We start from the raw sequence: 12,924 nt of genomic DNA, 5'->3' as shown, positions 1-12,924 counted from the left end.
ATCTGATCAACGTTGTTTCCTGTCCTGAACCCCACCTACCAATCTCAACCTTGGCCAGGCAGGCCCCCCATGGGGCATATAATAATATATCATTCAACACTGGAAAGATGAATAATTTATTTGCAATGATAAAGGCCTGTGTAGGTGAAAATAACCTTTCATCTGTTTCATGAAAATGCCATGACCCTAAAAGTCCATGAATAGCTACCAGAGAGATTTTGATTGTTCTTGCGTTCCCCTCCCCAGTCTATCTTAATCTACATTTTATGTCATTTAGCAGACGCTCTTATCCAGAGCGGCGTTCATGAGCAATAATTGCCTTGCTCGAGGGCACAGACAGATTTTTCACCTAGTCGGCTCAGGGATTCAACCAGCGACCTTTTGGTTACTGGCCCAATGCTAGGCTACCTGGAAAAGGGAAGTCAACCCTTCATTTGTTGGTACTGTACCTTTAAGACAGCAATTCAGGTTTACAGAGTAGAGATATGAATGTTGGCAAAGAATTAATATTCTTCGAGAAACTATTGCAACAGATAAAAGTTAACTGCCAGGGCCAGTCATTTGCCAATATATCTAAGTAGTGCACATACTGAATATATATATTTATATAGAAATGCCTGATTTAACTCGTGGAAATACTGTATTTTACATGATGGAAATGAGCAGCAAAGACAGCTTCCTTATTATTTGTAAACATAGGTCTCTGTTCTAAAACACTAGAGACCAAATAGGCCAGTTGTTTCCCAGACATCAGCTGACTGGCCTGCCGGAGGAACATGGAAGAAGTCTGTTAATCCTCCATGCATTTTAAAACATTGGAATGGCTCCAATCATGCATTCTGTTTAACAACACTAGGGCCTGTTCCGAAGGCTGCAACATTACAGAACGTTCCTATAGAAATGTATCGTTTAGAACAGTTATGACCGTCTGTCATGTGGAATAGGGAATCATATCAGCAGAGTCAGCTCTACTCATAGTATTTCTATCTGGAAAGTTCAGAGTGTTTCAATTACCTGAATACAGTGTCATCAGTGTAACCCTCGAGTGTAAAAATGATCAGTTACAATACTTGTCACACTTTTCTAACAAGAATACTGTAAAATTAAAGTGACGTCGATTGTTACTAACATTTTTGTATGTAAACTATTTTTTGGGACAGAATGTTTGTATGAAAGTCTATTTGAGAGTTTAATTAAGATGAATAACTTACCCAAAGTTCTGTTTAAGTCTCTGATTGGCTGGCTACACTTGATGCCCACAGTAGATTTGCTGAATCACCAAAAGGAAGTGGGTGTGCTGCCAGAGTAAAAGGATTTCTGGAAGCTAGGTCTCAGTGGGAGAATTTGGAAATCCCTAGTGAGGCCACTTACCAGCCAGGGAGAGACTGACAAAGTCGACTGCTGATGATTCATGAAGTGACTATGTAGCCAAGGGACGAGTGTGGTAAATATTGACGTCACACTCCAGTGCATTGACATCTGTTTTCACTCAAAATAAATTTGATGTTGTTTAGACATTGTGAGTTATTACTAATGGTTAGTTAAAAATTACAACATTCAATTCAACTAACTTAATTTGTTGCCTAGTGGAACGTCTGCTTCCAACTCACTCTCAAACACATAGATCCCCTGAACGCAGCTCACTCTCCAGATCCCAAACAGCTGAATTCTGATCACCTGTTCACACACCTGTATGTCATTATCACACACTATTTAGTTCAGTTCCTTATATATTGTTTGTTTTGTGACACACTTCTATTTGGAGCTCTGTTTTTCCTGTAATTTAATCCTCCCGTGTATGATAGTGAGGCAGGCAAAAACGTACTCCTTTTGTCTATTCCGTGCCTGTACTTTAGCCTATCGGATTCCCTGTTAACAACCTATTGCCTGATCTCCCGGACGACGTTTAGAGCCTTTTCCCTGCCTGTACTGTTGCCTTTTTGGACCCCCTGTGTATGACCTTCTGCCTGCCCCTGGACCCAGCTACCTGCCTCCTCCTGTGGTCCTTTACAAATAAACACCTGCTGCGTCCTGTGCTTGAAACCAGCTCTCGGTCTCCCATCGTGTTCATTACACCTAGTTTTGTTTTTCACCTCTAATCTGCCAATGTTTCATTGTAATCAAACGGTGTCATAGGGTGTGTTCGGTATCTGTGTGTAGGATCTTGTACATATTAGAAATAACCTCTAAACTAGCATGTGTCAATTTGGAGTGGAATAACTTGAGACAAACCCCTTTGATAGAATAATGACACCCATCTCCTAAGGTATTCATAGTACAATTTAGTATGATATCAACTTTAAACAAAACATTTCCTCAGATAACATGATCCAACTGGTTACATAATGTAAAACCATTTTTTACCTTTATTTAACTAGGCAAGTCAGTCAAGAACAAATTCTTATTTACAATGACGGCCTACCCCGGCCAAACCCGGACGACGCTGGGCCAGTTGTGCGCCTACCTAGGGGACTCCTAATCACAGCCGGATGTGATACAGCCTGGGTCATTGACATACCAGTCACTGTTAACTTGATGTGTCTGATGGCTTCCACTTTCACTGTTATACTAACTTGAAGTATTACATTTCTCTCACATCTTTTAACGCTTCACTAAGCATTAAACCACGCATGGTATATGATGGTATTGAGCTGTTATTCTTAGCTTGGTTGCCAGATGTTTCTACATGAACAACCTTCTCTGTCGATCATTGTCATGTCAGACAATCTTGATCAGTGTCTGGGGCCACTTCATTCTACTACTTCCCGTCTTTCTGTACCTGGGCAGCTGGTGGGTAGTTCCCCCTGTCCCTCTGGTCTCTGGTGGTCAGTACAGTGACGTGTGGATTCTCCTGTCAGCTGGTCTCGGTGCTGCCATCTCTTTAGCTGCAGCTGCTGTAGCCAGTACATCATGGCCTCCTGGTTATCTGCCTGAAACAGACAGAGAACATATATTGCTAGCCTACTGTACATGTGTACCCGAGTCAGAATATCTGTAATGCATGACTTCTAAAATGTTTGAGTTCTTTTTAATCACAATGTTCCATTGTGGATCAAGATAAAGTATTATAATGCAATGTATGAATATGTATTTATCTTCCTGTATATAAACATGGCCAAAACAACAAAACAGAAAGAGAGATGCCTTCATTTTGTAATTACTAATCATTCCCATTTAGCTTCCATGATTAATCTCTGACAAAAAATGACCTGTTGGTTTCTTATTGAGAGGAATAGATGTGTGACCCAAATGTCTGGGTTACCATGTGACCGTTATTCAGATACAGGAGCACCACTGTTTCGCTGCCTCATTTATCCTTTTAGCGGTCTTCCCCATCCCTCCACAAAAACCAATGACATTTCAGAAATATTGATGACACTCACATTCAGAGCAAAGTCCTACGTTTGGGAAAACCCTGGGGATACCGGTTGAACTTGTGATGGCCGCAGAAGTGAATCCCTTCTAAATCAGGGACTTTGGCCAACCACTGACATTAATAATCAAGTAACTACCAGGAAGAAAAGAAAACAGGCAGAACGGCCAACCTCGAGATTCAGATTTGACCACCCCTGATATAGTATAGATTAAATAAACATTACCTTGAGGATGAAGGTCCGTTCAGGGGTCTGGATGTGAAAGGTGCCCTGCTCTCCGTGGAGGGGGTAACCGAACGTGGCTCTGCACAGCTCAATCCTCCCCAAAGCGGTCACATCCTGCGCCGTCCTGTAGTAAAACAACTGGCTCTTCTTCTCCTCGTACGTGAACCAGCGCGACTTCCACGACTTCAGGGGACCTCCTTGTTTAAGGAGATACCCACATAGTTTAGTGTTAGACAGGCATTCCGTGGGTTGTTGCTGGGCTTGGTTGTCCATGGTGGTGGCAGACTGACTCTGGTTGTTGTCTGTGGCAGCAGTCTTAGCTGGGACACCTTCACTCTGGTGGTCCTGACTCGGCTGGCCCATGCTGTTTGTGTGTGTAGCGGTCTCTTCAGAGTTACTCCCTGTTGTGATACAATCATCCTCATCCGCTGGGCTTACCGCCTCTGCTTGGGGAGGAAGTGAGTGAGACGAGGCAGTGCTGGGATTTCCTTCTGGGTCCTCTCCCTCCATCACACTGAGAGACCAAGAGGGAGTTGAAAGAAAAGCTCAACTAAAACAAAGCAAACAATGACTTGGTAGCCTGCAATGGAGAGGTCACTCTGATCCACTTGGAGACTTAACATTATAGTGAGGGTTTGACAATGGGGTCAGCATGAACACATTAAAGCTGTTCAAGGTGTAATATTTTATTTTCATCTCCATTTGTAAACTAATATGACTGGCTTATAAAAGTGTTGCACTTTGTGTCTCTAATCTTTTGCCATGTTTTTCCTCGTATCACTCTACAACGTTTTTGAAATGGTCATACTGGTGCTATGTCGGATTTTATGAGGGTTGCCAATGGCGTAAAAAGTTGGATTTGTCTGTTTATTTTTGTGGTATCGATAAAGAGGTACTTGATTGGGGAATGGGGATCCATTTTCATAATGGGAAATCAATTCATCAATAAATGTTGGGAAACAGAAGACCTGCAAGAAAAAAAAAACAGTGGTTTAATTTCCCCTGGTGCAACTGCATGGTATTTGCAGCTATAAGGAGTCTGGACTATGATCAAGTAAGCCATATCAATGCAGGTAAACAGGTTCATGTCAAATAATGAATTGTTGGCTTACACTTATGGCACTTAAGGCCATTTCATGATGATGATTACGGTCGTGTCAATCATGTTTTATACTAACAAGGCAAATGCCAGCATTGTAGGCCTACTGCCTCTGCCCAGAGGCCTACTCAACTTTCAAGGCAACAGACATTAGATAGCGCTCACTTTGCCACGCATGAGCCCTGGTCAGAGTCCCTGTCGCAGCTTTCACTTTCTTTCGCTACATTGGTGGCAGCATTGGGATCACGTCCAGCTCACATCTAGTTATGTGATCTAGTGGTGGGAAGCATTCTGTAATTACATTGATATATCTAGTGAACAATGGATAAGCAACAATGGGCGTGATGGATAGAAGTCTTCACTACGGGTGTGATCAAGCCTTACATCAAAGTTGCCTGAATGTGCAATGCCCTGATCAGTTATTCAGAAGAAAATCCTCTGTGACTGTCTAATTTACATAAGTTAACTTACCAGTGTGGACCTGAAACAAACACATTCTATACTTTCACAAAACGACCTGTTTAAAGTGTTATTATAACCATGGTGTTATTTTGTTAAAGTTTATACATCTAATAACCTGACAATGATCCAGATCATATGGGTAGACAAATAATGTAAGTGTGTTATGCAGCAAAACACAACTATCCTTTTTTTTAAGGACGCAAACCAGTAATATGAATCACTGTTGATCCATACTGTTCTGATCTAATGAGATGGATGGAGGATTTTCTACTGCCTAGAATCGAGGCCTTTCCTGGTCATGAAGGACAAAGCTAAGCCCCTCTTGGTTCTCATTGGTGAAGACTGAACTCATGTTAGGGGTTATATGTCAGACTCTCCTATACCACTTTGCCCAACATGTTATACCCCAGAGGTTGTAAATAAACCATGTTTGAGGTGATATAACTTGGATTATCATTATTATTATTATTATTATTGGGCTGTGAAACCCATACCAAATGGCTTCAGACTGAGCATTTCTCACTGGAAAATGCTGCCGACATTGAACACAGCTTAGGGTGTTTAATTTCACTGTCCTATGGCACTATTCCCAACATCTTATACCCCATAAGTTGTAAATAAACTATTTTTACGGTGATATAACTCGTATCATTATTATAGGACTGTGAAACCCATAGCCGAATGGCTTCAGACTGAGCATTTCTCACCATTTATTTACAGAGAGCAATTTCCATTTTATACCAGGTACTGTCCATTATTTACAGTAGTGTGTTGATTAATTACTGCTTTCTTCAGTGGAAATACAGAATATGTATAAACATGCCAAATATACCAAAAGCTAAGGACTATTAATCATGTTATTCATTACTGAAACATGTAAACTACAATGAATACATGACAACTAGATACAAATATTTTATTTAAAAATGATTCATAAAAAAGCCAAGAGTAGGCTATAACATGAGTAAAAACAAAGTATGTGTGTCTATATGTGTGTAAGTGTTTGTGTGCATGTATTATGGTGTGTATTATAATTTCCCATCATAAAAATGTATCCACATTCCCCAATCAAATACCTTCATCAATACCACACAATAAAATAAATAAAGTTGGGCATTTTTTCTCCAATCTGTCAACCAGAAATGGTGTAATGTACACAAAAAAAGAGACTATAATTAAATGCATTATGCATTTATGAAAAATATGAATATGCAAAATATGAAATGGGTTATGAAGAAAATTGCGTAGGCCTACTGTTGCCTACACGGGGAAAAAAGGTCTTTCTGACTACAAGTGCACCTGTATCCAAAGTATTAAGTGAAAACAAGCATAGAAAACAGTATTGGCATTAATTTAAAAAACACAAGGTTACTATTATTATTTCAGTGACAACCTGGTTGATTAAAAATATTGGGTTCTTATTAACACAGTAGTTTTTAAAAAATATATAAATAAATGTGGTACACAAAAAGGAAGTGTAGAACACCATTGCCCATCGTGCAAAGCTGAAATAACTTTCAAAAGAAACATCGTTCCGATGTTGGTAGTTTCCTACAAATTAAGTTGATTGTATTTTCACACGAATTAAGCCACACATAAAACGCACGAAATCTGCTGAAATACTTTTTGTACATATTTGCACAAATTGACTGAGATTGTTGAATATATAGACTAACCCTCTACCGCACACATTTCTGGGATGTGTCCATCCCAAACCACATGAAGAAAACTCCCCACTGCATAAAAGCACAAGGCTGTTAGAAGCTGCACCTCGGCAGTCAGCGCAAACTTGGTCGGCTGATTGAGGGAGACAAAGTCCAGCCGTCTGAGGATCTCCTCTCGAGGGACGCTGTATTTCTGCTCCATTATTTTCAGTCTGCAACTGGCTCAGGTTGTTGAGAATGTGCGCATTTATACACACCAACCGACTGTGCTGCCGGTTATGTTGGAGAGCAACAATCTGCTGAATAGCAGCCATATGCTGTATTACTCTTGTTCCGCTGATGTCTGACAATGGCTTTGTCAGGCGGTGGTTAACTGGTGCAGTGAATCAGGTGCAGGAGAGCAGAAATGAGTGTACAAGGTATTTAATTCCACGACAGCACCAGTATACAGACAACACTCAAAGTGCTGAGAAATAACGGTCACTCGAAAATAACGGGCGTAAAATACATAACCCGTCAAACATAACCAGCCAACAAGTACCGCCATTAACAATCAATAAACACGCACACTAACATGTGGGAAACAGAGGGTTAAATAATGAACATGTAATTGGTGAATAGAAAACAGGTGTGTATAAAACAAAGACAAAACAAAATGAAAAGTGGATCGGCGATGGCTAAAAGACCGCCGACGTCGACCGCCGCCCGAACAAGGAGAGGGACCTACTTCGGCGGAAGTCGTGACAGGCTTGGTGTTTAGTGTTCCAGGCGTTTCCAATTTGTACCGGATAAGATTCAGCTTGGGACAAAACGAATCTTGACAAAGTGTTACAAATACACATGTCAAATATTATATTAGATCCTATACATTATCCTATACACCCATCCTATACACCCAAATGAAACATTTATCATCATATGATCATACCCATTTACACAAAACATTTTTTAATGAAATCTTATCCACAATTATGTGGGCTGTAGGTTATGTAGGATACAGGTTAGTCGTTAAACTTTTAAAAGTTGTGGAAGTGACTGTCTCACTGACCCAGGCCAATTTGGACTTAGGACTGGTCACATGACCGACTACATTAACTGTCAATCATCAAATCATTGGAATAAGAAATTTGTCTTAAAAACATAAAGAAACCCATTCTGTGTTGTCAGGAAGCCACGACTATTAACTGGCCAAAACATAGTGCATGGGTCGAACCAGAACCGATAATTAAAAAGACAACATTTGAATAATCAAATAATTTTTCAATTTCTCATCATTTAATATTTCCTTTAGACAATAAAAACAAAACCGTTCGTCCTGTTTGATTTCCGATTCAAATCAAATAAAGGAGGAAGGACCCTTTACGCGTTTTTTATCTTATCATCTAATAAGAAATATTAATTGGCAAAAAGGTACACGGACCCGTGTTCATGCAGATAATTCATTTTCTGAGTTAAAACTGAGCCATCCATCGGGTACGAGAAAACAAAAAAAACTTCCAGTTCTTGTGTTTGCATATAAAACACAAACGACTTGATATTTAGATTTTTTAAATGTGGAATGCCTGTTATTGGCCAAATGCACAGCCAACACTTCCTGTCCCTTCAAAATGTATGTTCACCCTTCAAACACCCATTCTATTCATCTATTAGTAGCCAATCATTCATATGTTAATTATATTTCTCAATTTCTACTTCTAAGATTATAAAATTAGATCGAAAATGATAAGCTAGCCACAATGATGAGAGTGTTTATTGGCTTATTAATGAACCACTGTTAGTGTAAATAGTTAGCTAACTGATATATCATAGCTACCAGGTTAACCATTGGTAATCTCCTTCAATGATGGCATACAGCCAATAAAACAGTATATATATTGCTAAACTAGAGATATGGCCCTAGCCATAGTCAGTCAACGGTTCCACATCTAATTATCTGGAACGAAGCAAGTGTGTGAATAGTAGACATGTAAATATCCTTGCACTGTTTACAGCAGATCTCCAACTTTTCACAACCATACTCTGAGGAAGAACCAGAACTGCCTGGTTAGGGTGATTGGCCTGATAGGGTGTGTCCAGCAATGGAATGAAACACCCAACCAATGCCTCAAGTGATGTGCTGAACGTCCACCACAAACCCACAGGGTTGTGGGGTTTGTCCAGAAACAACCACTAGCTCATACATCCTCGGCACTTGTGGAGATCTGAGAGGATTGAACAGGTGTAAGCAATATGGCAAAAAGTATACCAAGTCTGTTAGAGGGTGCAGCTATCACCAGGTCACCACCTATCAATGCCTCTCAGATCTCAAATCTCTGAGAGTAGGGGCTAAGGGTTGTGTCTGGACAGGGCCTGGGTTTCACACACCATAATAAATACTCATGCACCTGTCATTGGTTGTGTGAATATAAAGGGGACTGAGCATACTAGACTATATCCTTTCTGAAAAGGTGTCATTTCAGAATGAGGGGTGTTGTAGCTCTGCTGGTGTTGCTATTCTGTCTGTCAAGTAGTCTAACGACGCGCACTAAATTCTTCCACTGTTCTGTTGTTCGCTACATACTTTAGACGGAGACTGCCATCATTGAAGTAATTTGTGGTGACGAGGGGCACTGTACAAAACAAAGTCTTCAGCGATTTGTATCAAAGTAGCAAAGCTGATTGCCAATACTTATCCTTCAAGGCAAGCAACACTGAACCATGCATGACGGCACCAGCTGTTCCTGATGACTGTGTGATCACGCTCTCCATAGCCGATGTGAGTAAGTAATATTCACAAAGCCGCAGTGCCAGATGGATTACCAGGCCGCGTACTGAGGACATGCGCTGAACAGCTAGCTGGCAAGTGTCTTCACTGACATTTCACCCTCTCCCTGACCCAGTCTAATACCTACATGTTTCAAGTAGACCACTATAGTTCCTGTGCCCAAGAACACCAAGGTAACCTGTCTAAATGACTATCACCCCGTAGCACTCACATATGTAGCCATGAAATGCCTTGAAAGGCTGGTCATGGCTCATATCAACACCATCATCCCAGACACCCTGGACCCACTCTAATTCGCATACCGCCCCAACAGATCCACAGATGACGCAATCTCCAATGCACTTCACACTGCCCTTTCCCACCTAGACATGAGGAACACCTATGTGAGAATGTTTTTCATTGACTACAGCTCAGAGTTCAACACCATTGTGTCCTCCAAGCTCATTACTAGGCTAAGGACCCTGGGACTGAAGTCATTCCTCTGCAACTGGATCCTGGACTTCCTGATGGACTGCCCCCAGGTGGTGAGGGTAGGCAACAACACATCCACCACGTTGACCCTCAACACAGGGGCCCCTCAGGGGTGTGTGCTTAGTCCCCTCCTGTACTCCCTGTTCACCCATGACTGAGTGATCGCGCACGACTCCAACACCATTGTTAAGTTTGTAGACGACATGACAGTGGTAGCCCTGATCACTGACAACGATGAGACAGCCTATAGGGTGGAGGGCAGAGACCAGGACAACATCATCTCCCTCACCGTCAGCAAAACAAAGCAGCTGATCGTAGACTACAAATGGAGGGCTGTGCACGCCCCATTCAATGTGTAAATGTAACAATCTGCTGCTGTATTTTTTGTGTTATCTGTGATCGTTTGTTTGTCTTGTGTAGTTTCTTAATGATTGTATCTAAACTGTATGTGCAAACATGTATACGCAGGGCCCAGCTGTAAAAGAGACCTTGGTCTCAGTCTGGTCTTTGTGAAATAAAGGTATAATAATAATTCACATTGACAGGGCTGTAGTGGAGCGGGTTGAGATCTTCAAGTTCCTCGTTGTCTACATCCCTAAGGATCTACCATGGTCCACACACGCCAACAGTCATGAAGAGGGCACGACAATGCCCTCAAAAAGTTCTACAGCTGCACCATTGAGAGCATCTTGACTGGCTGCATCACCAATTGGTTTGGCAACTGCTTGGCATCCGACCGCAAGACGCTACAGAGGGTAGTGCGCATGGCCCAGTACGTCACTGGGGCCGAGATCCCTGACATCCAGGATCTCTATACAAGGTGGTGTCAGAGGAAGGGCCTAAAAATAGTCAAAGACTCCAGCCACCCAAGTCATAGACTTATCTCTGCTCCCGCACAGCAAGCAGTACCGATGCAGCAAGTATGGAACCAACAGGACCCTGAACAGCTTCTACCCCCTAGACATAAGACTGATAAATAGTTAAATAGCTACCCGGACTATCTGCATTGACCCTTTGTGCACAAACTTTTTTTACTCATAGCATACGCTGCTGTTATTGTTTATCATTTGTCACTTTATTCCTAGTTACATGTACATATCTACCTCAATTACCTCGTACCCCTGCACATCGACTCGGTACTGGCACTTCATGTGTACAGCCAAGTTATCGTTACTCATTGTGTATTAAACTTTTTAGTTTTCTATTATTTCTCTATTTACTTTCTGTCTGCATTGTTGGGAAGGGCCCCGAAGTAAGCATTTCACTGTTAGTCTACACCTGTTCTTTACGAAGCATGTGATAACTAAAATGTGATCTGATATATAAATCTCAGACTTCGGACTGAATTTTCTTATTTAACCTTTATTTAACTAGGCAAGTCAGTTAAGAACAAATTCTTATTTACAATGACGGCCTACCCCGGCAAAACCATAATCACAGCCGGTTGTGATACAGCCTGGAATCGAACCAGGGTCTGTAGTGACGCCTCTGTAGTGCAAAGTTGTTTTTTTTCACCCACAACGGAAGTGATCAGGACACGCAGGTTGAAATATCAAAACAAACTCTGAACCAATTATATTAATTTGGGGACAGGTCAAAAAGCATTAACCATTCATGGCAATTTAGCTAGCTATATAGGCTTCTTTTTTTTATTATATGGCGGTTGGCAACCAACTTTACAGCATTACTACAACCCACCGGAGTGTGGACCTAAATTCATCTTTCAATCACCCACGTGGGCATATGCTTCTAAAAACCAATGAGATGGCAGGTGGGTATATGCTCCTAAAACAATTTATATTTTAGCGCCTGGCCACACAGATGCTCAAGAGCAGTGTGGGTGCAATGATTGAATAACATGCATGTGTACATTTGTTTTGCAACAGTGTGGTCAACGTGTTAGACCGCAGCGCCACTCGAGAGCCCCATTGTGTTCAAGACAACTGGGAACTAGGTAAAAAAACGAGCTCAGAATGAAAAATCTGTCATCCAAATTGAAACCCAATTTGGAAACACAGGCATCTTTCTAGAGCTCTGACCTGAAGATAAGTGACATCATGATTTTACCTCCTTTTTTCCCCGAGTTCCCAGTTGTCTTGAAATCTTAACACACACACACTTGAAATATGACCACATTTGAAAACCATCTTGAAATTTCGAACATATGGTCGTCTTTATACCATGTCACAGTCACATGTAAAAACTAGAGTAAATGAAATATTTACCTACTCGTTTTAAACTCATTCTCCAAGTAATAACATGTCATGCTATGCTCACTGGATCCCGAAAAATGAAAGTCAGCAACAAAATTAGTTCCAAGGACATACAGGTTGATCCAGGCGCGATAGAAACCAACGCCAATCGAGAGCTAGAGCTTCTTGGAATAGGGCGGTGGCGCGTGCCAAACCATTTTCAATACATTACACAATGTATTACTTGCAGTTGATGCTTGCTTGAGTTTGCTTATTTTAGACTTAAAACATAAGCTAGTAACGTTCGTTCACTTCCGAAAATTGTTGACAGTATAGGAACAGAGGTGTGTACTAGCTTACATACCTTAGGCTTACACGTCGGCGCTGTTTACTGGCAGCGGCAATTTCACTGGCAAAAAAACGTCTCTCTCCAGTTGTCTAAATATTGGTGCTTTGAAGACAACTGGGAACTCGGGAAAAAACGAGGTCAAATCATGACACCAGTGATCTTCAGGTCGAAAAGTCGGAGCTCTGGAAAGTTGCCCGATGCCGCGTTCATATTATAGTCGAAATTAGGAAATGTCCCACTTTCTGAACGCGGCGTACAACTACAAACAGTTAGCATGTCGGACATTTCCGAGTTTCTTAGTTCCGACTTGTACAGGAACGCCGC

The 12,924-nt window shown here is 41.4% G+C and overlaps 1 protein-coding gene across 1 annotated transcript in view; it reads right to left on the bottom strand.

Moving 5' to 3' along the window:
* The window catches only part of LOC120048069 (TBC1 domain family member 2A-like), a 30,219-nt gene extending 17,416 nt beyond the window's left edge, over positions 1 to 12,803 (bottom strand). Inside the window, exons 1-3 of the mRNA XM_038993760.1 lie at positions 12,616 to 12,803; positions 3,600 to 4,113; positions 2,780 to 2,930 (exon numbers count right to left, since the gene is read on the bottom strand). Coding sequence (XP_038849688.1) covers positions 2,780 to 2,930; positions 3,600 to 4,109 — 661 coding nt within the window. The 5' untranslated portion in view covers positions 4,110 to 4,113; positions 12,616 to 12,803. The remainder of the gene's footprint in view (positions 1 to 2,779; positions 2,931 to 3,599; positions 4,114 to 12,615) is intronic.
* Between the last annotated feature and the right edge of the window lie 121 nt (positions 12,804 to 12,924).

This window comes from Salvelinus namaycush, chromosome 5, assembly GCF_016432855.1.
Source record: "Salvelinus namaycush isolate Seneca chromosome 5, SaNama_1.0, whole genome shotgun sequence".
In the NCBI taxonomy this organism is placed as follows: Eukaryota; Metazoa; Chordata; class Actinopteri; order Salmoniformes; family Salmonidae; genus Salvelinus; species Salvelinus namaycush.
This window is presented reverse-complemented; position numbering and strand designations above follow the sequence as displayed.